The sequence below is a fragment of the Eumetopias jubatus genome, unplaced genomic scaffold (genome assembly GCF_037043125.1).
Source record: "Eumetopias jubatus isolate StellerSeaLion01/CBP00866 unplaced genomic scaffold, mEumJub1_p1.0 scaffold_3, whole genome shotgun sequence".
Classification (NCBI taxonomy): Eukaryota; Metazoa; Chordata; class Mammalia; order Carnivora; family Otariidae; genus Eumetopias; species Eumetopias jubatus.
Window position 1 is genome coordinate 62850652 of NW_028274809.1, and position 27312 is coordinate 62877963.

Consider the following 27312-nt stretch of genomic DNA (forward strand, 5'->3'; position numbering starts at 1 on the left):
GCTAAGGAAAGACATGGAAAAGCTATACGAAGCAGCCGAGCTTCTGGGACCATTGGCTGAGGGTCAGGTAGCCCCTCCACAGGCCCCGAGGTACTGCTGGAATCCAGTGTGGTGCAGAGCTGTGTGTTCATGATGGTAGTCCTGAGGAAGCCAGAGAAGGTTACGTCATGTTCTGTGAGTTCTACAAAAGGCAAGGGACTTGGCATTATGGCCAAAAAATGGTAGCGATGAAGCTCAAGCAGACACTGCTGTTGGTGGCAGTATTGACACCCTGGAGACACTCCAGAGACACAGCTGTCTCCTTTTGTAGTGAAACCGTATTTCACTCTGCTTTGTCTGTATTTAACTGATCGGGATGTGTCCTGTAGACCGTTAAGTTTTTGTGAGGGAAAGCGTGTAAATACTTACCTGTATTTTCCCCCTACTTGCTCGAGAGTTCTAGTATGCTCTACTGCTATTTGTTCTGCTGAATTCAGTAAATATTTAGCACCGTCAGTTTGAAGTACATTCTGGAAACCTAGCCTTAGGAGCTACAGAAGAGATTTGTATCAGGTCTTAATTTTTATCAGATTCTAGGTTATCTCTACGTCCTTTCTGAACTTTCTGAGCTCTGTCTTCATTATTCCACGAGTACTGTGAACTTGCAGCTGACTTACCCCTGTCCTACCAGACTTTTACTGATTTCATCTTTTCCTTTCTTTGTTCCTTCTTTCTCCCTTCTATCCTCCCTCCCTCCCTCCCTCCTACCTTCTCCCTTTCTCTCACCCTGGTTTTTGTTTGTTTGTTTGTTCGTTTTGTTTGGTTTGGTTTTGGCTGAGCTTTCTGAATTGCTTAGCCAAGGGCTATGGCAGAACAGAAAAAAATACTGCGTCTCTGGAAACCTGAGCTATAGGGTCTAAAATAACTCCAGATTCTGTTTGCTTGGGGTGCCAGTAGCCGCTACTAAGAGCCCCGTTAATGTGCCTTTTGCTTGCTTGAGAGAATGTGTGTTCCCCTATTTGGTAGGTGGTACAGGGGATCATTTTTCCTACTGACTTTTTTCCTCTTGGCTCATTACTGAAGCTGCGGAAGAACCTGGATAAGACTGAGCTGTGAGCAGCTTGCTGGAATATTGATGTTAATTATGTCCAAAAACTTTATGATTTGCTTTTCTAACTGACTTTTTTTTCCCTCTTGACTTGGATCTAAACTAGAGGAAAGAAAGCATTGGTGTTTCAAATCATTTGGAAATGAGTTAAACAGCTCCCAGGAGACCAAATGGGGCTGAACCAGCTTGCTCTGATCACAACTTTCTTTACAGTTACATGCACACATTTTGTTATAAGTCACTTTGCCAGCACCCTAGGTTTGTGGATGGCATTGCTGATTAGTGACCCGACCATAGATCAGTCGTAAAATTGACCACATTCAGCTTTGGTACCTTGACATCTTTTAATGTTATGCCTCCAGCACCTGTGTCCTCCATGGTAGATCCTTTTATTAATTGTCAAACATGAGCTCTGCCAATCCTTATCCAAGATTCCTTTATTCTTAATTCCTATATTGTGAATTCTATGATTCCTTTATGCTTATGTTTTGTTCCTGTCAGCAGGAACCCCTTCAGTAATCATAACTTTCAGGGGATTTTGGAATAATGTAGAGAAGAAAGAACAGTCTGGCTTAACAGAATTTCAGGGAACTATATTGTCCTTGCGATGCCTGGGAATGTTAGGTCCCCAAATAGGACTAGGAAATGCCTTGTTCCTTGGCCAACAGCCCATGCTGTCCTGCTAGTTTTCCCTCTTTCCCAGCACTGTGACTACTCACATCTCATGGTAGGTGGCAGGGTATTATGATTAAAGATGGAAGGAACAGGACAATGCAAACATTACTCTGATTGGAAGGTATGCATTCTTAGAGGACACAATGATCTTACCATGTATAATATATGTTCACTTGGGTATGGGCACTTCTATCGTCTGGCTGCTCAGGATATTGCCTGTGCCCACAAGTCATCTCATTGTCTAATGAATAGATCTGATGAACACCAAAACTAGAAATTTGTGTTTAATTAATTTGTCAACAGCTTAGAAATGAATGCAGTGATTTTTAATATCTCTAGATCAGCATTTCTAATGGTAGCAACCAGTACCTGGGGAAATCATATGGAATGCTAAATATTAGATTCTTCTAGAGCTGGAGATTGGTGGGGTGGATAGCGATTCTGGGAGAGAGGGAACTAAAGACATGGGTGATCTTGTTACTGAAATGGTTGGCTTGACATTCAGGTAGACGGAGGAGGAAGCAAAGCCCTAAGTGGGTGATAGTTGAGATTTGTCTGCCTCTCCAAGAGTGGTACTGGGTCTCATTACACAGGTGTGACCGGCGCAATGACTGTGGGGACTACAGTGATGAGAGGGACTGCTCCTACCCCACCTGCAGTGAGAACCAGTTTACCTGTCAGAATGGGCTGTGCCTTTATAAGCAGTACGTGTGTGATGGGGAAAACGACTGTAGAGATGGGTCTGATGAGCTGGAGCACCTGTGCCACACTCCAGAGACCACGTGTCCCCCTCATCAGTTCAAGTGTGACAATGGGAACTGCATCAATATGGTGGAAGTCTGCAACCACCTAGATGACTGTTTAGATAACAGTGATGAGAAAGGATGTGGTGAGTATAACAGAAGATTTGGGAAAAGGAAAACAGGGAGACCGAACGTGGATTCTCAACCCCTTGTGACTCACCGGGACTTTCTAGTCTGTCCTCTAAATAGAATATTCCCAGAAAAGTACTATTGTTTGTCTGTCTATCAAAAGGCAAATGTTTCTTAGTATATAAGGTTAGTACACAAACATTTTTCGGCTAATTCATTAGCTAGGCAATGATTTGAAAATAAAGGATGAGCAAATTCATACCATTAGGAGTTAATACCACTGTTAAAAAGGACAAACAGTGTGAACCCTTGAAATGGCTTGTCTGAGCTCTCCCTCTGCTAGGATTCCTTTGCGTGTTCATTTTCATGTTCAGGTGATTGAAGGGGAGAGTCAACCTCCCTGGGTAAACCAGTTGAACATTTATAAAATATGGAATTAATAGGAACATGTTCTCTTCCCTGTAGATAGTTTCTGGGTAAGCTTGGCCATGTGTCACAGGACCAGCCAGAAGGACAAGCAGTGGACTGCTGGGAGGCTCATCCTATCTTGTGAGAGCCAAATGTATGCATCTCTTCCCAGCTCCATGTCCAGTGAGGTTACCCTGGTAACCTGAAATTGGCCATCGTATGAGAGTTCCACTGCCGAAATGGAAGATGCTACAAATCACAGCATCCCCCACCCCTGAGATCTGTTCTACCAGCACACCACTGGCCATGCTCTTTTCTTTTGCTCTTCTTTCTCCACTCCCCTGCCATGTTACTTTTTAAATTATCGGTTACAAGGAGATTGGCGGGTATAGGATTAGAAGTCAAACATAAGCTTGTTCGTTATATTAGTTGTTAAAACCACTGGTGAAGGATTAAGTTGGGGAGGAAGTTGGAAAATACGGACTTTTGAATATCTGTGGCCTTTAGAAGACCCTATTGTCTGTCTTCTTTTAGCATGATTCATTGAGAAGTGGGCTGTCCAGTGGGAAGCTTGACTTTGGACCATTCTGGTGGGTCTGTTTTGGACATTTTAGCTTCTCTAATACCTGTCTTTTACTTACAGGCATTAACGAGTGCAATGACCCTTGGCTCAGTGGCTGTGACCAAAACTGCACTGACACCCTCACCAGTTTCTACTGTTCATGTCGTCCTGGTTATAAGCTTATGTCTGACAAACGGAGTTGTGATGATATTGATGAATGCAAGGAGACGCCCTTTGTCTGTAGTCAGAAGTGTGAGAATGTAATGGGCTCCTACATCTGTAAGTGTGCCCCAGGCTACATCCGAGAACCAGATGGAAAGAGCTGCCGGCAGAACAGTAACATCGAGCCCTATCTCATCTTTAGCAACCGTTACTATTTGAGAAATCTCACTACAGATGGCCATTTTTACTCCCTCATTTTGCAAGGGCTGGGCAATGCTGTGGCCCTGGATTTTGACCGAGTAGAAAAGAGATTGTATTGGATTGATACAGAGAATAAAGTCATTGAGAGAATGTTTCTGAATAAGACAAACAGGGAGACAGTCATAAACCACAAACTACCAGCTGCAGAAAGTCTGGCTGTAGACTGGGTCACCAGGTAAGAAAATACTGAGGCGCTTTTAAAAGTTAAAATGGTTTTTAAAAAAATATTATAACCATGTTTTTATCTTAATAGAGAATTGAGTCTAAGCTTGTGGCCATAATTCAGAGTTCCTTCGTGCAGTCTCAATAATTCACTTAGACAAGTCTGTTTCCTTGGCTCTACCATTTAAATTGCTAATTGCTCTCCCTTCCATGCCCTTACTCCTCTAAGCCTTTACATTGCCTGGGAAGGATGCTTATGCTGCATCAAGAAAGTAAAGTCAGAATCCTTGTGTGAGGTGTGGCCCCAGAATTCCCTATGTGACAACCCCTTTAAAGTGGGAATTGTAGCTCACTCTTGAATCTTCTGTTGTTTCTTTGCAGGAAAGTAAATTTCCTGTTTCCGCAGGCCCCTGTTTTCGTGGGGGAAAGTGCCTTCTAACAGCTGTCTTTGTGATTCCACCATAGCTTGGATAGGAAATTCGGTGGCTACCTATATACTGTTTCACAAGCAAAACGTCTGTATTCGTAACTCCTGGCTCTCCATTTCAGAAAGCTCTATTGGGTGGATGCCTACCTGAATTGCCTCTCTGTCTCTGACCTTGATGGTCGATACCGCCGCAAGTTGGCTGAGCACTGTGTGGATGACAACAATACCTTCTGCTTTGATCATCCCAGAGGAATTGTCCTTCACCCGCAATATGGGTATTGTCTCCCTGTAATCTTGGGCTCTTCTCTCATGCCCACATTCTGCCTCTGTCACCAAAAAGGCTGTTCACATAGTTATCTCAAGGCCAATATCTTGCTGGGATTTGTCTTCTGCTTTTCCTAACTGGTAAATGGTTTAGTTATAATGGGTAGAAGCATGGCGTACTCAAATGATATTCATCAGCTGTTCTGTTTTCTTTGCCATGACACACCATTTCACTTTTCAAGTCACCTATTTTGGCTGCATGCAGAGAAAATTATGGTTAAAAAAACAAAACAAAACAAAACCAAAGACCCACCTTTCCTGGACTCTCCATGTCGAATCCACTGAAATCCCCAGTTAATCATGTTCATTCTTGAGCATTTCCTATACATCATTCCTTTTTAGATTATTTTCTGTTTTTTTTTTCCCCTTTCTGAGAGACTCTGTAGAATATAAATTCTATTTCTCTAATTGGAGAACTATGTCTTTTGGCTACTGACTTCTTTTGGCTTCAGGGACTGACTCTTTGTGTTTCTTCCAATAGGCATGTCTACTGGGCAGACTGGGCTCACCGAGCATACATTGGGAGAGTAGGCATGGATGGGATGAATAAATCTGTGATTATCTCTACCAAGATAGAGTGGCCCAATGGCATCACCATTGATTACACCAATGATCTACTCTACTGGGCAGATGCCCACCTGGGTTACATTGAGTACGTACATAGAAAAGGATAAAGTAAACCAAGCAACCGTTTATTCCAAACACTAGGGCTTGTGTTGCTAGTGTGTTATTCCTAGGTAGCTTCTAACTGGCCTGTGTGTTAGAAGTCACTCTGAAGTCATTTCTAACTAAAACTGCCTATAGGCAATTCGCTGAGCTCTGTGGTTATGGTATAGTAGAAAGAGTGTGAATGTTGAAACTGGATTCATCACGTTTTTGTCCTGGTACTGTCACTTCTTTTTATTTTTTTCATCTAGGAAATGGAGGTAGTAAACTCTCTCCTATTGTAGACAGCTTAGTGCTCGACTCATCTTAATTTCCTTATCCCCTTTTTAAACTTTTTGTTTCTAAAACTGAGATGTAATTGACCTATAACATTGGCCAAGAAGGTCTTGAAGTTTTCCTATGGTTTCTGTAAGTTACCATAAATTGTCATATTTTGGAGAGTATTTTTAATATTGTATGGCTAACATCAGATTTCTTAGCAGCTAACTCACTCCACCTCCTGTTTGAGTTTTAGGGTCTACCCTAAAATTGTAAAATATTAAAATACCAGTATTTTGATGTAGACTCATAGTAATGAGGGAGACATTGGAATTGGAAGGACTAAAAATCTGGCCGTGGATGTGCTGTGATACCTTGAAATCAGAAAACCACCTCTGGAATTTTATTTGTCTGGAAAAGTATTCATCAGTAGTGCCTAGGGCATGATTAATAATAAATGTGCTGCCACGGTAAGCAGAGTGAAGCCTGCAGGCCTATACTGTATCTGAGTTAGTATATTCCTCGCAGGTGACACCGAGAATCTAGGTATTTCCTAAGAACAGCTTCTCAGAAATGTTCATGAAAAGGCAAAACTCGAGCTTCATATTGTTCTCTTCCAATTTCTTCCAGTGACTTAGGAAACAAAAATGGTGTCCCAAGGATGTTGAATGGAGAACATTAATGGGAGAGGTTATAAGCCAATAAGAGCTGAACCAGCTCTATCTGCAGGAAAGCAGCTATGGTTAGGAATTAGAGATTATTGAACTCTCTGTGGCTATTCCTATTTTTTAAGCATGGCTTTTTAAATTTTTACATCTTTTGTTCAGTCAAAATATGTTTCAGTTTAGTTTTTGTTTAGTCTAGGAGTTTGGGGGAGGATCTGGACTTTAGTTACCCCTAGAAGGTAGAATTTTATTAATTGATTTGTCAGTGCATCTATCCTTAAAGTCATTGGAAGAAAGGAGTTAGCTTGATTTGATTGAGTGACTCTTCCTTCTACCCCAGGTACTCTGATTTGGAGGGCCACCATAGGCACACAGTATATGACAGGACGCTGCCTCACCCCTTTGCTATTACCATTTTTGAAGACACTATTTATTGGACGGATTGGAATACAAGGACAGTCGAAAAGGGAAACAAATATGATGGATCACATAGGGTTGTGCTGGTGAACACGACACATAAACCATTCGACATCCATGTGTATCATCCATACAGGCAGCCAATTGGTGAGTAAGTGATTTGGAAGTTTGGCCCAGTTGCTCTAGAATGCATGCCATTCTTAATTCTTTAAACATCATTTATAAAGAGAATGGTGTACTTGGTAATGTTTTCTACAAAACATATGGGAAAACCTGCTTATAACTTTTTTCTTAACACCTGGTTTATTCTTAAAGATCAATCTGGGTTTTTGTTTTTGATAAGAATTAACAATTGTTGGGGTGCCTGGGTGGCTCAGATGGTTAAGCATCTGCCTTCGGCTTGGGTCATGATCCCAGGGTCCTGGGATTGAGCCCCGCATCGGGCTCCTGGCTCAGCAGGGAGCCTGCTTCTTCCTCACCCTCTGCCTCTCTCCCTGCTCACGCTCTTTCTCTCTCTCTCTGTCTCTCTGTGTCTCAAATGAATAAATAAAGTCTTAAAAAAAAAGAATTAACACTTGTTATGTGGCCATGTTTATTGAGCTGAAGTATTTGGTGGGAAGACTGAAATATTTTAAAGTGGGCTAAACCAGTCAGAATGGCTAAAATCAAAAACACTAGAAATAAGTGTTGGCTAGGATGTGGAGAAAGGGGAACCCTCTTGCACTGTTAGTGAGAATGCAAACTGGTTGCAGCCATTGTGAAAAATAGAATGGAGGTTCCTCAAAAAGTGAAAAATAGAACTACCCTATACTCAGCAATTGCCACTAGGTATTTATCCAAAGGATACAAATGTAATGATTCGAAGGGACACCTGCACCCCAATGTTTATAGCAGCAATGTGCACAGTAGCCAAACTATGGAAAGAGCCCAGATGTCCATTGACAGATGAATGGGTAAAGAAGATGTGGTATACACACACACACACACACACACACACACACACACACACACACACACACACAATGGACACAATGGAATGTTACTTAGCCATCAGAAAGAATTAAACGTTGCCATTTGCAAAGATGTGGATAGAACTGGAGGGTATTATGCTAAGCAAAATAAGTTAGAGAAAGACAAATACCATATGATTTCACTCATGTGGAATTTAAGATACAGATGAACAAAGGGGAAGGGATGGAAAAATAAAATAAGCTGGAACCAGAGAGGGAGACAAACCATAAGAGACACTGAACCCTAGGAAACAAACTGAGGGTTGCTGGAGGGTAAGGGGGTGGGGGGAAGGGTAACTAAGTGGTGGGCATTAAAGAGGGCACTTGATGTAATAAGCACTGGGTGTTATGTACAACTGATGAATTACTAAATTCTACCTCTGAAACTAATAATACACTCTATGTTAAATTGAATTTAAATAAAAATAAAAAAATTAAATGGGTTAAAAATGTCATGACATTTCACCCTGAATATTTAAGATAACACCTTTGAAAAATAAGGACATTTCCTATGTAACCACAATAAATTATAACACTTAAGAGATTAACAATCATTCCCTAATACCAAGATCAGTCCATTAAAATGATTGATTAAATAGAAATGTTTAAAAGAAAATTACAGTAATTATAAAACAATTTATTAAATTCCTATTTGTATATGACATTTTGTGTGTTAAGCATATGTTATGCTTGTCATTAGGAAGGTAATGTTAAGAGCAACACAGTGTCTCATAATTTTTTTTTTCTTGTGAACTTATATTCCTCATCATGTAGTTAAAGCCATTTCATGATTTATAGATAATCTAGCAAAGGTCTGGAATTTACTTTGGGGATAGAATGGATTTTGTGGGCCTGCTTTGTTGTGGTGTTTTGTTAAAACATGATAAACTTAGAAGTAAGGAAAAATGAGAATTGGCAAGATAAAGATATTCAGGGTTTTTTTTCCCCCCTGGAAGTTAATATTCTTGATATTATTTTAGCAAAAGTTCAAAATAGGGGCACCTGGCTGGTTCAGTTGGTAGATCATGTGACTCTTGATTTCGGGGTCCTGAGTTTGAGCCCCATGTTGGGCGTAGAGTTTACTTAATTAAAAAGAAATATATATGCACATATATAGATGTGTATATATCTGTATCTATCTATCTATAAAAAGTTGAAATTAATCCTCACCTCCAAGTGGTGACCCAGAAAATTAGTAAAGATGCTACACAGTTCACCTGTCCATCTCATCTTGGCCATACTTCTGTTGCCCGTATTCTTAAGAATGCGAGAATACAGCATCTGCTAGAAAGTAAAACTGCTGGTTCTGGGCACATGAATATAAGCTAAGTTTCCCACCTGCTGTCCAAAGACTTTGAGAAACACGTCTTTTCTAGCCCAAAACACCAGTGGGTATGCCTCACTTCTGGTAGCTCATAGATCAGTTTTCTCAAAGCACAGCATTGCTTACAGTTCTACCATCTGTCCTATTTATGAATTTTTGGAAAAAGCATGGAACTTGGATATGATTTTTCTTGCTGAGCGGTGACTAGTTTGATGAGATGGGCAATCAGCTCACCTGTGTTTGATATTCTAAGTGAACTAACTATATTTTCCTTCTTTTACTAGTGAACAATCCCTGTGGTACCAACAATGGTGGCTGTTCTCATCTCTGCCTCATCAAGGCAGGAGGAAATGGATTCACCTGTGAGTGTCCAGATGACTTCCAAACTCTCCATTTGGGTAACATCAACCTCTGCCTGCCCAGGTGCTCCAGCACCCAATTCCTGTGTGCCAACAATGAAAAGTAAGGCTCTCTCTTCCCTCACCCTACTGCCTCTCCATCCCCTTGGATGGACATCCATTCCCTTGGATGGACACACATAGAACTTTGAGGATCTAGGGGATGGGAGTTTCCTAATGAATTAAGATTTTGGGTAATTAATATGGTTCATTTGTAATGCACCAAGACTCTCAGTCTCCAATCTCAGATAATTTCTTTCATGAATAGAAGCAATTTGTTAACCAAAATGTATGCAGGTATTTTTCTGTAGAGAGGAGGCTAGAAACTATGTGTTTTCTATTTCTAATAAATTGTCCTAGGTGTCAGGGCCAACACTGTATATTTGTACACTGAAAAATAGCCCTCAAGAGTGGTAGAATTTCTCTGATAAAGGGTCAGTATACAAAATCTATTAACTTATAAAACTCAACACCCAAAAAACAAATAATCCAGTTAAGAAATGGGCAGAAGACACGAATAGACATTTTTTCCAAAGACATCCAAATGGCCAATAGACAAATGAAAAGATGCCCAACATCACTCATCATCAGGGAAATTCATACCAAAACCATGATGAGATACCCCCTCACACCTGTCAGAATGGCTAAAATTAACAGCACAGGAAATAACAGGTGTTGGTGAGGATGCAGAGAAAGGGGAGCCCTCTTATGATGTTGGTGGGAATGCAAGCTGGTGCAGCCACTCTGGGTAACAGTATGGAAGTTTCTCAAAAAGTTAAAAATAGAACTACCCTATGACCCAGCAATTGCTCTACTCGGTATTTACTCAAAAGATACAAAAATACTGATTTGAAGGGACACAGGCACCCTGATGTTCATAGCAGCCTTATCAACAGTAGCCAAATTATTGACTGATGAATGGATAAAGAAGATGTGGTATATATACAATAGAGTATTACTCAGCCATCAGCAAGAATGAAATGTTGTCATTTGCAATGATGTGGATAGAGCTAGACTGTATTATGCTAAGCAAAATAAGTCATTCAGGGAAAGACAAATACCATATGATCTCACTCATATATGGAATTTAAGAAACAAAACAGATGAACATAGGGGAAGGGGAAAAAAAGAAAGGAAAGCAAACCATTTAAGAAACAGAGGATCAAGGGGAAGGGAGGGGAAAAATAAAACAAGATGAAATCAGAGAGGGAGACAAACTCCATAAGAGACTTAATCATAGGAAACAACTTGAGGGTTTCTTGGGGGAGGAGGGGGTTAGGAGGCTGGGGTAACTGGGTGATGGGCATTAAGGAGGGCACGTGATAAAATGAGCACTGGGTGTTATATACAACTGACGAATAACTGAACTCTACCTCTGAAACTAATAATGCATGTATGTTAATTAATTGAATTTAAAAAAAAAGACTTTTAACTGTAGAGAACAAACTGAGGGTTGCTGGAGGGGTGGTGGGTGGGGGATGGGCTAAATGGATGATGGGGATTAAGGAGGTCAATTGTGCTGAGCACTGCGTGTTATATGTAAATGATGAATCACTAAATTCTACTCCTGAAACCTATATTACATTATATGTTAACTAAGTAGAATTTATTATTTTTTTAAGATTTTTAAAAATTTATTTATTCATGAGAGAGAGAGAGAGGCAGAGGGAGAAGCAGGCTCCCTGTGGGGCAGGGAGCCAAATGCAGGACTTGATTCCAGGACCCCGGGATCATGACCTGAGGGGAAGGCAGATGGTTAACCGACTGAGACCCCCAGGCACCCGCTAAGTAGAATTTAAATAAAAATTTGAAAAAAAAGAAAAAGGAAAAAAAGTGATAGAATTTCTCTGTCTTCCCCACTCAATATACTAGCCTAGCTTCTTAGTTACTATGCCAGAGGATCCAGGATTACACATTTAAATCCACTTTTGATTATTTGTATCTGTTACAAAACATGGCCACAGATGACTTCCCTCACTGTGGCCACAGACCATTGATGACTAGGGGGACTGAGTCAGAGAGCGAAGTCAGGAGGAGACAACAGTGCAAACCATGGCATTTAAGATCCAGTGGCAGATTGTTCTGATGATTTAATAAAATATCTTAGATTTAGAATCTAGCATGTATCCATCTTGACCTAGGCTTTCAATAAGTGAAAGTGCCCTCTACCTTCCCAACCAATACCCATTTGTCTGTTACGTCACCCCAGCAGAGGGTCCCAACCAGTTCCTACTACCAGAACTGTAGCCCTAAACACACAGTCCACTGTTTCCTGTGGCAGGAATTGAACCATTAGGTCAAAGCATTTTTCCAGCATGACTTTGGGTCTTAACAAACCTGGTTCATCTCATCTAGTAATGTTTTCTCCAAAAATATGCCACGGTAAAGGAACTCAAGTGTGTTACAACATGGGGTTCAGTTTTGATGCCTTCTCTCCAGGTAGCCTCTACCACCCTGTGCTTTGCTCAGAGAAGTGCTATATTTTCTCTGTGCAGGTGTATTCCTATCTGGTGGAAATGCGACGGGCAGAGAGACTGCTCGGATGGCTCTGACGAACCAGTCCTTTGCCCACAGCGCTTCTGCCAGCTCGGCCAGTTCCAGTGCACGGACGGCAATTGCACCAGCTCCCACTTCCTGTGCAATGCTCACCAAGATTGCCCCGATGGCTCTGACGAGGACCAGATTCTCTGTGGTGTGTTCGATGGCTCGAGACCACCTTTGGCCCCCTTCTTAGTAGATTGTGTACAACCATGATTCTGTGGGGATTTTCTGCAAGTCATAACCCCAAAACTGGTCCAGAGTCCTAGGAGAAAAGTCAAGAAGCCCATCCTATATTATTCTAAAGTTCTTGAGATAGACTAAGGTCTCTACAAGGTGAATGGTTGAATTAGATGGTGTGTTGTCTGTATCGGCGGTTTGCCACTATGTGCTATGTAATAGAACACTCCTGGAGAGCTAACACTGAGGGCAAAAGGAGGCTTTCCCACTCTCATTTTAATACTGTGTAATATTTATTTGTGTTTTCATTTTTAAAAAAAGCCAAGGAAAAAACCCTCCAAACTGAAAACAAAAGAACACATTAGCAACAACAGCAGACACCAAGTCCATTAGGAGAACAGGCACAGGAGAAGGTGAATTTCATAGGCCATCAGTGACTCAGTCTTTACCTCCTAATTCTGCATGCAAGAGAAAGATGCTTAAGAATTTAGGAGACAGTAATCTTCAAGAGAACAACTGACCGTGTCGTGGTACTGGCAGATAATAAGGGCACTGGGACGGAAGTTCTCTAAAAAGAAATTAGGATCAGGCTCTCCAAGATCCCTCAGTGTAAATTAGGAGCTTCTGTCCCTAACCCCTTGCAACCCAACGCCCCTTCTTGCAGAGCATCACCGCTGCGAGTCCAGTGAATGGCAGTGTGCCAACAAACGTTGCATCCCTGAAGCCTGGCGGTGTGACTCGGAGAATGACTGTGGGGATAACTCAGACGAAGACATTTACAACTGTGCCAGCAGGATCTGCCAGCCAGGCTACTTCAAGTGTGCCAATAGCCACTGCATCCCTCAGGACTGGAAATGTGATGTGGACAACGACTGTGGAGACTACTCGGATGAGCCCATGCCCGAATGCAGTGAGTTCTGCGGGAGGGACCTGTGTGAGCAGAGCGGGGGGGGGGGGGGGGGGAACAGGAGAACCTGGGGGATTGAGAGAGGACAGGGAAGCGCCCGCTTCAGCCCCATGGCACACTCCCTCTTGGCTCTCCCTGCTGACTCTGGCACTAAAACGCAAAGTATAGCTGTGTGGTTTGCAGGTGGAACCAGACCCTGTTGCGAAAGGGGCTGATTCTTCCTCTCCATACCCTGGATATCTAACTCTCCAAAGTATGATCACAAGAACTTACATTTGTGTATGTCTAGCACTTTCTCGTTTGAGCCTCAGGGAAATACTGTGTGGTAGGGAATGTGCATGTTACCAATTCCCATTTTCCAGATGAGGAAACTGAGGCTCACCTTAAGTAGTTGGTCACATTTCTATTTAGTGGTAGAGCTGACACCCAGGTATTTTTTACTTCAAGCCCAGTCCTTCCCCTCCTCCACTCCCCCGTAGTTAATCCTGTAACACAAATGAATGATACTGACATGGGGAGGAAACTGAAGATGCTTTCTGCTCTTGGTAAATAGATCACACCTAAAACAGACACATGTTGCCGGAATCAGTCCAGATGGTAACGCGGTAATTGTTACTCCTCAGCACCACGTCCTTCATATGACAACGGGAAGGTGTCTTTTGGACTAGGAATTCAGTTCTGACTTTGCTCTTTCCTCCCTCTTCAGTGAGCCATCGCTGTGACAACCATACAGAATTCAGCTGTAGAACGAACTACCGCTGCATCCCACAGTGGGCTGTGTGCAATGGTTTCGACGACTGCAGGGACAACAGTGATGAGCAAGGCTGTGGTAGGAGGGGCTGCAGGGGTGTGGGGGGAGGGGCAAGAACACGGAAGTGTCAAGTGCCATCTGGGTGATGAGAGTGCCTTTCCCATGTCCTTGTTCCTCCGTTTACCTCTGAAAAAGCATCATCTATTGATTTTTCTAGTAACATGCTACAGTTTTTTTTTTAGCATTTAGTGGGCTATTGGGGGAGTTTAATTTATATCGTCTTAAATGAAATCCCATCCCAAAGGATGTTGTAATTGGGGAAGATGTTAAGATACTAGGAACTTACATAATTTCTCCTAAATGTAGAATCCTTATTCACACTTGACAGTTTTATAGATTGACTGACTGGAAGGGGGCAGAGAAAAGATTTGATACCTATCTCGAAGAAGAATACTTCAAAATCAGAATATTCTTCTTTGGAGATTTTCATATTCTGAACTTCTCTCTGTCCATATCATCTTTTAGAAAGTTGTAAGTCACTTTGGCAACATGGAAAGAACTTAGGGACAAAAGGCCAAATGAATTAATAGAATCTGTCAAGGTTAGCCATATACTTTAACTTGAAATCCGAATGTCTGTGAGTGCATGTGTTAGGTTTAGTTGGAAGAGAGTAAGGAAGCATTTAATGGGTTATTTTAATGCTGAATTTAATAACACTCAATTTAATCAGCTAAAGGAATGAGATGGAAATGTTCTATTTGCTGTTGGCATCACTTACCTTTCCAGGTCTTTGTTGCAAATTAGAAGCCAGATGCCAATTTATTTTGTGAGCAGTTTCTGCAAAAAAGAATGAATCTAGTTTAAAACAGTTTAAAGTTTACTTAAGTAGGATAGGTTCAGGTTAGCCAAAAGAGGAATATTGACAGTGAATGCTGCCAGCTTTCCTCTCTCTGGGAGCTTTGAGAATATGGTAGCATAATTCTCAAATTGTCTCACAAGAAAGCCTCCAGCTTCTGAAGTCTTTGCAATGACTATGCTTTGTAGAGGAAAGGACGTGCAAACCTTCTGGGGAATTTCGCTGTAATAATCACCACTGCATCCCTCTTCGTTGGAGGTGTGATGGGCACAATGACTGTGGAGACCACTCAGATGAGGAAAACTGTGGTGAGTGTTCAGGGTTCTACCATCTTTACGTGCTATCAGCGTTGTGCTGTCTGTTCTTTGTCCATAATTCAGTTGTCTGTGCCATTCATCCTCAGTGGGTAGGATGACAATTAACCTGATCTCTTGCATTCTGCTGACTGGTACGTTTCCACTTTTTCTTGGACTAAAAACAGAAGCATCTCCCTTTAAGATGCTTATAATGAAGTTTGGGGAGAAGGATGTTTACTCAAGTATATGTTTGGTTTGTTGAATTTTTTTATATCTAACTTTTTTTCTAGGTGACTTGTCATAGAGGTCAAATATAATAAGATAAAGAATAGGAAGAAAAAAATCAGGACCAAGAGAAGTTCAGGAAGGAAAGATGATAACCCAAAGACACTGCTTGTTAAGTGCTTGCCTCAAGATGGTCTTAATAGCAGAGGGAAGAGATCTTATATTTAGGATTGGGATCACCCCTGGAATAACTGCCTATTTTTAGGAGGGCTAATGGTTAAATGACAGGTCAGGTTTTAGTTCCTCTCTCCCAGTGAAGATGCTGACTATAAGGAATTGGACAGGGAGTTCAAGGAAAAGAAGCCAAAGGTTTGGATCACATCAAACTAGATAGTTCTGAATAACTGGTTGTATTTTGAAAACAACTTTAATGAGACCCTGCCCTGAACATATGTCATTGATTCATGTATATGTCAATTTCAGATAGACTAATATGGAATACATTCTTCTTTTTTTTAAGTAGGCTCCCCAGTGTGAGGCTTGAACTCACAAGCCCAAGAGTTGAATGCTCTACCAACTGAACCAGCCAGGTACCCTGTAATATGGAATACATTCTAACTTTAGTCACTTTTTGGAAGTAAGAAGTGATTGCCATTTTCCATAGGCAATTGAGAGAATCAGGATGCTGATTGCACCTGCAGATATCAGTTGGCTAAAACTTAAGACAAAAGTGTGATCCAATAAATTTTAAATTTGAGAAAGTTCATGTTTAATCCTACAGGAGGTTACCTAGACTGTCATGAGAGCAGCACTTATCTTAAGATTAAATCACCTTTGGAGAAAACTCTTAATAAAGGCCATTCTTTACATTCTTAAAATTGAGATAGAAGGTCTAGTTTTGGGGGACAGTCTGCCTGCCCAAGCAGATGGCTAGGACTTGGGACACAGGAGTGCCGGGCACACTGAGGGTACCCAGGCCAACTCACAAATCTGTCTCCTATGTGTGATTCCTGGTTCCCACTAATGGCTGGGTGGCTTTCCTTTGCAGTCCCCCGGGAGTGTTCGGAAAGTGAGTTTCGATGTGATGATCACAGCTGTATTCCTTCTCGATGGGTCTGTGACCATACCAATGACTGTGGCGACAACTCAGATGAGCGGGACTGTGGTAACTGTCAGAGTCCTTTTAGAGGCTTACCATGGGGTGGAGTACTAGAGTCAGCATATTAGACAGAAGAAGGGACTTCAAGTGAGAGTTTGGATGATTTTTTTTTTAGAGTAAAACAATTTTTGTATAATTTATGTAATATATAAGCCTTAGCATAACACAGTACCTTCTGCTCTGTATTTTCTATGCTTTATTCTTAACTTACGGCAGTCTTGATTAGTAATAGGGGAAAATGGCAAGAGATTTTTGAAAATCTCATTTTAACTTAAATATTTCCTAGGAGCAGACTTTAATCTGCATTGTCCTTATAAGCAACAACAACAAAAGCATTCATTTTTCCTACTGTTCCCCAGGACGTGGCCTTGAGGGATATATTTCTGTAGCTCTCTGGTGTAAAGGTCAGGGCATAAGACTAGGAATCATAAACCCCAAATGATTTTTATAGCTCTTTACTCACTAAAGGTTGGGTCTGGAAATGCAGATTTCTGAGAGAATGCTGGAGATTATATAATAGGGGAGAGATAGGTACTTTCATCTCCATATGTTGAATGTGAATTTTTGGAGAAAATTGTATTTTTGGAGAATTTATTCACCCGCTAACCACAGCTGTGCGTTTGCCGTGCGCTAGTCACAGGGTGTGGATAGGAATGTGATGAAGTACTTTATTCCACGGACCTGTCTGAGAACAAGGCCTACTGGAATGACAGTCTTTTCTCTTCAGAGATGAAGACATGCCAACCTGGATATTTTCAGTGTCAGAGTGGACACTGTGTGCCTGAGCAGTCGACATGTGATGGAATCGCTGACTGTCTAGATGCCTCTGATGAAGCCACCTGTCGTAAGTGTCGGGGCCCCCATAGCACTGTTTGTCTTGAAATGTATGCATATGGCCTTTTAGACCCCACCTCTCCATCAGCCACCACTTCTTAACATGAATAGGCTATAGGGATTTTCTATTCAGCGTTCATTGGTAATTACTGGTTCACCTGGGGTCAAATAGTTTCTAGTAGTCATTCAAGTGCATTTCACTAACAATATTTTATTATTTTATTTTATTATTTTTATTATTTTTTAAAAGATTTTTATTTATTTATTTGACAGAGAGAGACACAGCGAGAGAGGAAACACAAGCAGGGGGAGTGGGCAAGGGAGAAGCGGGCCTCCCGTGGAGTGGGGAGCCCAACGCGGGGCTCAATCCCAGGACCCTGGGATCATGACCTGAGCCGAAGGCAGATGCTTAACCAACTGAGCCACCCAGGCGGCCCTCACTAACAATATTTTAAATAGAGAATATATTAAATATCTGTGCTAACAAACATGCTTACATATTATCACCTCTGATACAAACCATTAACTGGAAAAAAAAATCCGCAGGCAAACAAGAATATTCGAGCAATGAATAGATGGGTATAAAGAACTTGGATTGGGTATTAGAACATACTGAATTTACAGCATTAACATTTTTCTAAATTGCATTATGGCATACAAAAAGCTTAAAAATGAAGGTCAACATGATCAGTCACATTTTAGTCTTTATGAATACTGAATAAATATGAACTGTTTTTGATTATCCATGATGGGTATTATTAATGATATGGTTGCCACATTTTAAAACCTGGTTTCAGAGAAACTATATAAAGATGATGGGTAAGGCCAGGGCTGACGCAGCTGAAGATTTTCTCTTGTCTAATAGAGGAGACAGTCCAGTGCCATCCACAGAATGACTCATATCTTTGAAAAGTGGGATTGGACAACAGTTGTTAAGAGGTATTCCATCATAATTTCAGACAGTAGAAGGCGACAGTATGTCTTGATTAAGGAAGACCAGGCTATCATGGAAAGAGCTAAAGGACAAATACAGCAGGCTACCTTTTCAGAACTAGTAACTTTTTCTAATAATTTGAATATGTCTCCTCTCCACCAACAGCCACTCGCTTCCCCAATGGTGCATATTGCTCGGCTACTATGTTCGAATGTAAAAATCACGTGTGTATCAGGTCATCTTGGAAGTGTGATGGTGATGATGACTGTGGCGATGGTTCTGACGAAGAGCTTCACCTGTGCTGTAAGAGGGAGACAGAGGGCGGGTATGGGAGTGGTGTCTTTTGGCAAAATCTCAACGCTTTTTTCATGGAGCATGTGATGCCGGAGGGCAGTTGGAGACAGTTTGAGTATTGGATGCATGAGCAGCATCACTGTGATTTTACTTGGTCTTCTTTCCCAGTTCCCTATTTGGAACATGGGAATGTTAGACAAACATTCATCCCTGTTCATTGTTAGCCCAAAGATTTGACAAAAATGCCGTGTCAGTATCTCCTTCCGTTCAGAGCACTTTAATTAGGCTACATTATATTTTTGCAGTGGCATCTCCACATTTTTCTTGCCACTTCTTTTCTTGTTAGGAAGGAACCATGTTTTGTTTTGCTTTTAACTTGATGGGTCTTGAAAAATACCTTAAGCATGTGTAACTTTCAAAGAAGTCCTTAGGAAGTTGCTCCCTCTATGAGATAAAGTGCCCACGGCCCCATTAAGAAGTGGAGAGGCAGAGACACAACCACATTAAAAAGTGACCAGCACTATTTTATAGTGTTGCAACATCTTTCACAGCAAAGAATTCCTGCAACAGTTCTGTTAGCAGTACTTCTAAGAATCAGCTCTTGGATCTGACTTTTTTACCCCCGGTCGACCTTACTACAAGTTTCTCCTTTTGCTCCTGTGTGTGATACAAAGACAGAAGGAAAATCAAACAGCCAAAGCCTTCCATGTGGAAGAAGAACACACGTGTATTGAGTTTACCCAATTTCTGAGGGCCATGCCTTCTTTACCAAACAAGTAAGGGACCTGGGTTCTACCTTTGGGTTCCTCACAGGTGCATAAGCATCAGCTAGAAGTCTAACTCTGGACAACAAAATGAGAGTTCACTTGTGAAATAGCAACTTTAAATGTAAGAGGTGAGGAAATTCAGGAAGGAAAGTCTGTCATGGTATGAAATACCATGCACTGGAGGGTCAGTGACAACTGCAGTTGGAGAGACAAAGAGTGACCTACTTACTATTAGGTTAAGAGGTCATGTATTGTCCTACCAGCGTCTCCAGCGTCATGGCTTGCCATAGTCACCCCCATTCTCTGCTCTGGCTACAGAGACTGATTCAGGTCCAAACAGCTGCTGTGCTCCTTCTTGACTCTGAACCTTCCCCAGCCTCTTCTGATCCCTCCTTCCCCTGATCTATATCAGGTCTCTCCAGTAGATGCCATCATAGCAGGTCCAGTTTGTGGCTCTTCTCACAGTTGTAATGGAATAGTTTGTTGGCAAAGTCTGTTTCTCTGTTAGAATGAAAGTTCTGTGAGGACAAGGACTATGTCTTTCTTGTTCTGCATTGTATCTGGCTCTTGGCACGGTGCCATGGGGTGTGCTAGGAACTCAAGATGTATTTGTGGATTGGTTCATTGAGTGAGCAGATGAATGGATGAATGGGGCCAGCCTGGTGCTGGCATGGGAGCATTTTAGATATTGACGCTGACGTTCTACTCTCAACTTGTGCTTTTGTTTCTCCATCTTTCCTTTCAGTGGATGTTTCCTGTGAGTCACCGTACCGGTTCCGATGTGACAACAATCGCTGTATTTATAAGCATGAGCTGTGCAACCACGTGGATGACTGTGGAGATGGGAGTGATGAGAAAGAGGAGCAGTGTAAGCAAAAGGGAAAAAGAAGAAGGAAAAACTAAGGGCCCAAGTTGTCTGCAGTTTGCAAAATGTACTTCTGGGATTTCAGTTAGTTCTGCAGAGGCTTGAGCTGGACCTACGACTGCAGATCTCTGTTGACAATCGTTTACAGACTATATACATACACACATTAGTCAGATGCATCCCGTCCCTGCTTATTCCCATCTTATTGGAGCAAGTCCTCTAATTTTTTAGTCTTCGTTTAAATGTTCAATAAGCTTTTTTTTGAGAAATGAGAACAAAGACTACTAGTTGACTCACGCTTCACAAAGTAATGGCTTATTTGTTTTCAAAAGTGAGGTTTGGTCATTCTTCAGAATTGAGTTACTAATTGTTAATGTAGGCATGTGAACTTCTGAATGCTCAGCGGAAACGATCACATTCAAAAAGGCAGCACCAGTGTTAACAGAGCTGGTCTTACATGTATCTTTAAAATGGAAATTCATTTCCCAGAAGAGAAAAAATAATGGATTATTTTAAGATAGAGGTTTCAAACTGGTGGCATTGAATGTTTTAGATAGTGAAAAAAAATCTGTGCTTTCCCCTTGTGACTCAATGTTTTAAAATCTATCCATTGAAGGGGAGAGTTGATTAATTTTGGGGGTTATTTACCTAGAGAAAAGTCAGTGAGAAAAATGATTTCCCCTGACTCCAGTTGCTTTTTTCCCTAAAAGGATACTCTTTGGGAAAATTTAGATAAATGGCTCATTTTTCTACTTTCCATCCCTTGTATTGATGTGGCTTAGACTGTTCACCGCCAGCTCTCAGACTGGGGGGGGTGTGTGTCAGAGAGGGCTAGGACACTATGGCAGTGCTCAGGCTTGTACTTGTTTGATGGTTTTTTGGTTTTTTGGCAGATGTGAACCTATGGTTATAACATTGTTCCTCTGTTCATTTGAGGCATGGCACAAAAGGATGAAAACCAAGAAATAAGACATTTTTTAAAATTTTGAGCAGGTTTTCCCTTCTCCCCTTCTCTTTCCATTTTCCCTTACTACTATTGCCATTTTTTTTATGGAGCAAGACAATTGTAGCATGTGGTCAAATCTGAGAGTGGATAAAAGGGGCAGTAAACTTACTCGTCCCAAAAAATAGGATGTTAGTCAAAGGAATCACTGCTTGCCATCACAGTAGACAAACTGCAACATTTCAATAAAGTAGCAGAGGTTAAATTTTTTTTTTTAAGATTTATTTATTTATTTGAGAGAGAGCAGGAGGCAGAGAGGGGCAGAGGGCAGAGAAACCCCAGCAGACTCTGCGCTCAGCACAGAGCCCAATGCAGGGCTGGATCCCACAACCCTGAGATCATGACCTGAGCTGAAACCAAGAGTTGGATGCCCAACTGTCTGCACCACCCAGGCGCCCCGGTAGCAGAGGTTGATTTAAAGTTTGATGAAGGTCATGCAGTTCTCCTCTGTCCTGGAAGTATGCCACCTGCAACACATAGTCTTCAAGGTTGCCGAGGCAGGAGAAGAGGGAAATGAAAGAGGCACACAGGTTCTTAATTTCCTGGGCATGGAAGTGATAGATCTTGCTTGTGCTTGTGGTCCTTCGGTTGAAACTGGTCACAAGGCCCCAATCTAACTTCGGGGAAGTGCATGGATGTTTAGTGAATACCAGTGGTTTCTACCACAATTTACTCTTATGTCACTAAAAATCCGTTTACACTTTCCTTCCCCTGCATAGAACACCCTGAACCTATCCCCAAGGGACATGACTCATAGTCCCATTCAGTAACTGAAATCCAGGAGTTCTGGATAATAGGTTGCAGTCCTGCTGTCAATTGCAGATATGGTTCCTCTTGGTTTGAAGAAACATAAACTAATAAACAAGTTTTATTTGTGCCCCTCTGCCCCCAATAGATAGTGGTGGATCCGAGGAAGCATAATAGAAATAAAGATTCCCATTGAGCAAGGAAGAATGAGAGACTCATCGCATTCACCAGTCTATAGCAGTTCTGGTGCACCAGTGGGCTCGGGTGTTTCTTGAGACACAGTTTTTGAATCTGCTTTATTTCTTTGCTTTGTTTCCCCATGCACCTTTGTCTCAGCTGATCATCGGTTACATTCAGGCCATCTAGAAAAATAGATGGGCAGTCATTTCATCCAACTCAGAGGTTTTACTGGTTATTTGTGTCTCAAAGCCTTCTAAATTTCAGAATCTTACTGTTTGGGATCTAAATGCAGTCAGCTTCTCCCACACATCAAATTTCTGGACTTTATTTTACTTCATTTCTGCTTATAAATCATTTGGCTCTTCCCTGAACTTTTCTCTGATTTACATTCCCTTGCCAAACTCAGGTAATGGCAAGTAATGCACACTACTAACATTCTGTTTTCTCACCTCTTTCCCTAGATTGACAGGTTCAATAAGCAGGTGGTCAGCCTTCCAGTTTTTCCAAAGTTGACACTTTTACCAAATGCTTTGCCTTTGCATAATATGGGTCTCCATCTTTCCTGCCTCCAGTATCCCTTTGCTCATTGCTTGCCTCCTGACTACGAAGGTAGTGCCACATAATTTAGGTTTTTGTTAGGAAAGTACCTGATATATATACTATTCAGGGTAAATCATACTACCTCTGCACCCAACAAATTTCAAACTCTCAGTGGTGGTACCTAATGAAGACTTACTTCTCACCCAAGTAAAGGCCAGTGCAGGTTGCCCAACCCCTCCATCTTGTAGCTAGGCCACCTGAAACACATGGCTTCCAAGGTTGCCAAAGCAGGGAGACACATGAGCTTTAACTGCTTCAGTTCAGAAGTGACACATATCACTTCCTACTCATAGCCCATTGGCCAGAACTAGTCACATGGTCCCAACATAACTGCAAGGGAGACTGGGAAATGTAGGCAAGAACAGGTTTATTTTTGAGCAATAACTATCCACCACAGAGGGAAACATCTTGTTCCACAGAAGAGAAAGTTTTGACTTCGCCTTTAACTTTTGTTCTTAAATTACAGGTTTAGCTTCGACCTCTAGACCTTGTACAGAAAATGAATTTAAGTGTAGCAATGGACATTGCATTTCACAGTATCTTGTATGCGATGATGTTGATGACTGTGGTGACCATTTTGATGAAACGGGTTGCAGTAAGTAAATATGTATTATTTTATTTCATGTAGTAACTCAGGTTTACCTAATGAAAGCATGCAATAACATCAAGTAGATGATAACCACATATTTCTCTTTAATTTACTTTGTGCTCTGAACGGCAGTCAAGCCTATAGCTACCCATTATTGCATTTACCCTGTATCAGACATTGTGCGAAACACTACATGGATTATCTCATTTTATCCTTGTAACAATCTTATGAGCTGGGTATTATTCTCTCTCTCATTTTTTTTTTTTTTTAGATTTTATTTATTTATTTGACAGAGACACAGTGAGGGAGGGAACACAAGCAGGGGGAGCAGGAGAGGGAGAAGCAGGCTTCCCGCCAATCAGGGAGCCTGATGCAGGGCTCGATCACAGGACCCTGGGATCATGACCTGAGCCGAAGGCAGATGCTTAACGACTGAGCCACCCAGGCGCCCCGTCTCTCTCAATTTTTAGGATTTATTTACATGAAAGAGAGAGATTGGGGGTGGGGAGGGGCAGAGGGAGAGGAAGAGAGAAACCCAATCAGACTCTGTGCTAGGTGCTCTAGGACGTGGGGCTCCACCTTATGACCCCGAGATCATGACCTGAGCTGAAACCAAGAGTTGGACGCTTAGCTGACTATGCCACCCAGGTGCCCCTCAAATATTTTTTAATGAGGAAACGGGCTTACAAGTGTGAAAAAACTGCATGTCTTTTTGCCATCAAGAAGCTGAGTAAGGATTTGAACTCTGCTCTACCTAACTCCAGAGCACCTCCTCCCAGTTAACTAGGTGCCTCCCATCACCTTAAAGCTATGTATTTTGTTTTATTAGTCTGCATATTTTTTCACCTTAAGCCAAATGGAGTATCCTTTGGCACGTGGGGGAAAAACTTCTAAGGGGAATTGATAAAGATGGGGATGTCACAGGGGACCTCGGAAGGAACATTTATTTTTAAAGTAGAGGGAGGACTTTGTGTAGGAAAAGGTTGATGAACACAGTCAAGGGGTGGTTCTTGTTCAATATTGTGATGGAAATGTTGGAATGACATGTTAATAATTCACACCTTTTTAGTCCTTTAGAGCTCTTAATGAAATCCTTGCACATACATTATCTAATTTGTCACTCAAGCAAACCCCATTGTGTTGCTGTTATTATGTCTATCTGTATAATAAATCTCAGAGAGCTTAAGGTCATACAGAATGGCAGAGGCAGAATTTGAATGGTCCTGTGACTCCAGATGAGGAGAGCTGGCCTCTAGTTTCCTCATCCACTAGTTGTGCCCCTTTGGGGAACAGCTGACCTCTCCAACTGACCTCTCCAAGCCTCAGTTTCTTCATAGGAAAAAAAATTATTCAAATTCTAGGAGCCCATGACTTAGTCATTTTAGTTAGCTTCATACATTTTCAACTTCTTGGGCTTTAATTGCTTTTTTCCTGAGGCATCCCAAGGATTTCCTGGCAACTTTTCTCCTGTGTGAGTTAGAAAGGAGGGTAAATAATTGGTCATAAATGAATTGATTTTATTTCACATACTTCCCTAGTGGGGCTTGGAATTTTTGACCTAACAATGTGACTTGATTAAATATTTTAAAAAGCATGAACATGACAGGATTTGCAAAACTGGGTGTTAGATTTTCTGAGTCTGGTACTGAGACTGGTAAATGAACTGTTCCAGGAGTTTGGAGTATTTTCTAGTTGGGCTTGGGTCAAACCTTAGTTCCTCTTTTAGTTGCCATTTAAAAAGCTTACAATTGACCATGGTACTTTTAATTCAAATGACATTTGATTAAAAGCAGGGTTTATTTAAAGAAAATAAGTAGCATAGATAGTAATTTAGGTACAGAAGCCGCATTTCTTTTAAGGTATTAAGTGAATATATGATAGCAAATCAGTCTTAGTGCTGTGGGTCAATAATTTGAGACATAGAATTCTTATCTATTTATTTGGTTTGTGGATTCCTTTTTTATTATTATTATAGAATTCTTATTTAAAATACCAGTTCTTGGGTGCTACTAATCTACTTGCCTTTCTTTTCTTTTCCCTTTCTCTTCTCCATCTCCTATTTATTTTAAACAGGATCTCTGAGGTGTTCAGGGCATATGTTTGCTTTTTATTTATTTTTATTTATTTTTTAAAGATTTTATTTATTTATTTGACAGAGAAAGAGACAGTGAGAGAGGAACACAAGTAGGGGGAGTGGGGGAGGGAGAAGCAGACTCCCTGCTCTGATGTGGGGCTCAATTCCAGGACCGTGGGATCATGACCTAGACACTTAATGACTGAGCCACCCAGGCTTGTTGCTTTTTAAAAAGTATTTTAAAATCGGGAAAGGAAAGACATTAGTATTTTTAGAGTGTTAGATGTTTGGGTTTGAATATATCTGTTGTTTGTAGATTAAGATGGTCATTGTTATCAAAAGAAGTTGTAAGTTCCTCATGTTTGTGGAAGAATCTTACAATGTTTCTGCTCTTGTTTGAAGGACTCTTCCTTCATAAGAGTATAACTCACTCAGGGGAGCACTTGGTCCAGAAATGTTTACATCCTGGGACCTTTAGTCTCATGATTTTAGAGCTGAGAGGAGATTACAGAGTCTTAATTATATACATGAGACCCAAAGAGGTTATGTGACTGGCTTAAGGCTATCCAAATTAATAAAAACAGGTCACATTTATTAACATTGTAGAGGAGACATCACTACCAACCTTACAGAAATTTAAAAGATAATAAGGGAATACTATGAGAAACTTTATGTCAACAAATTAGACAACTTAGGTGAAATGGCCAAATTCTTAGAAAGATAGAAAACGATGAAACTGACACTAGAAGAAATAAAAAATCTGAATAGACTTATTTAGCAATGTGTAGTTCTTAAGAGCTAAACTGAGGCTTTCATGTATATAGCTTTGAAGTATGAACTCTAAGGGCAGCATTCCATTGAATGATATTGTGCTTTATTTTGTAATTATTTTTCCTTTTTGAAACTCAATGTTTTTAGTCTACTCAAACCACAGATACTTAAATAGTCATCATATTCTTAAGGGACCCTTATTTCCTACTGTAGGAGACAGATAGATATAAATCTGTTTTGCTTTGGAAGAATTGAGCCAGGAGATACTACAGTCTCTTTGGCTAAAATATTCAGAAGGCCGTGACCAAGAGACATTTCATTTGAAACACAGATAAAACTTAAATGCTTTATGGAGATAACCACCACCCTTCCCACGCCTTGACCTCCATTATCACTCATTACATATGTTCATCTTTGTTAGCTTCCTTGTAAGATCTAGGTTTGAGGGTAGATGGAGACTCAGGATAAAAGAAGCAAACTTGCAATAATAACAAAAATGAAAGCCAGATGGCTTTGACAGATATTGGCAGAGATAAGAACTCAGGGCATTGATGAGCAATGAAGTGTGAGGATGGAGTCTGAGCTGTTGAAAGTCTGCCTGGGAGTATCTGTTCTCCAGAACAGCAGGGATAACAAGGGTCATTCATATAAGCCCTATAAAAATGAACTATCGTTGAATTTTTTTTCATTATGAAAACTATAAAATCCAGAAAATATATTAACAATCAAAAGTAAAAATGACTTGACTCCCATAACTAAAAGAGAACTAATCTTAAGTTTGGTGTACTTCATTGTCTTTTTTAATACATATGTGCAAAAGTCATTTCTTAATATTAAAAAATCTAAAGACATATTCTATATTTAGCATTCCTGTCTTTCCCTCCATTTTCGTTATATTTTCCAAGTCAAATTTGAAATCACGAATTTGAATGATTGCCTAGCAATCATCATGTAGATAATCATAACTTATTGATTGTAAGATGCATGTTTATTTTCACATTTAAACATCTCTGAAACAAGGATAATTCTTGAATTGATAACATGGCCATAGTGTAAGTCCCAGA

General features: G+C 40.9%; 1 protein-coding gene across 1 annotated transcript in view; it reads left to right on the plus strand.

The window, feature by feature from the left end:
* Positions 1 to 27312, plus strand: part of LRP2 (LDL receptor related protein 2) — a 195337-nt gene that overhangs the window by 145422 nt on the left and 22603 nt on the right. Inside the window, exons 49-63 of the mRNA XM_028123757.2 lie at positions 2356 to 2651; positions 3686 to 4202; positions 4739 to 4891; positions 5422 to 5592; positions 6870 to 7093; positions 9565 to 9742; positions 12174 to 12370; positions 13061 to 13306; positions 14010 to 14132; positions 15099 to 15218; positions 16480 to 16596; positions 17318 to 17434; positions 18524 to 18661; positions 20165 to 20287; positions 23281 to 23409. Of these exons, the coding sequence (XP_027979558.2) occupies positions 2356 to 2651; positions 3686 to 4202; positions 4739 to 4891; positions 5422 to 5592; positions 6870 to 7093; positions 9565 to 9742; positions 12174 to 12370; positions 13061 to 13306; positions 14010 to 14132; positions 15099 to 15218; positions 16480 to 16596; positions 17318 to 17434; positions 18524 to 18661; positions 20165 to 20287; positions 23281 to 23409 (2849 nt within the window). The remainder of the gene's footprint in view (positions 1 to 2355; positions 2652 to 3685; positions 4203 to 4738; positions 4892 to 5421; positions 5593 to 6869; positions 7094 to 9564; positions 9743 to 12173; positions 12371 to 13060; positions 13307 to 14009; positions 14133 to 15098; positions 15219 to 16479; positions 16597 to 17317; positions 17435 to 18523; positions 18662 to 20164; positions 20288 to 23280; positions 23410 to 27312) is intronic.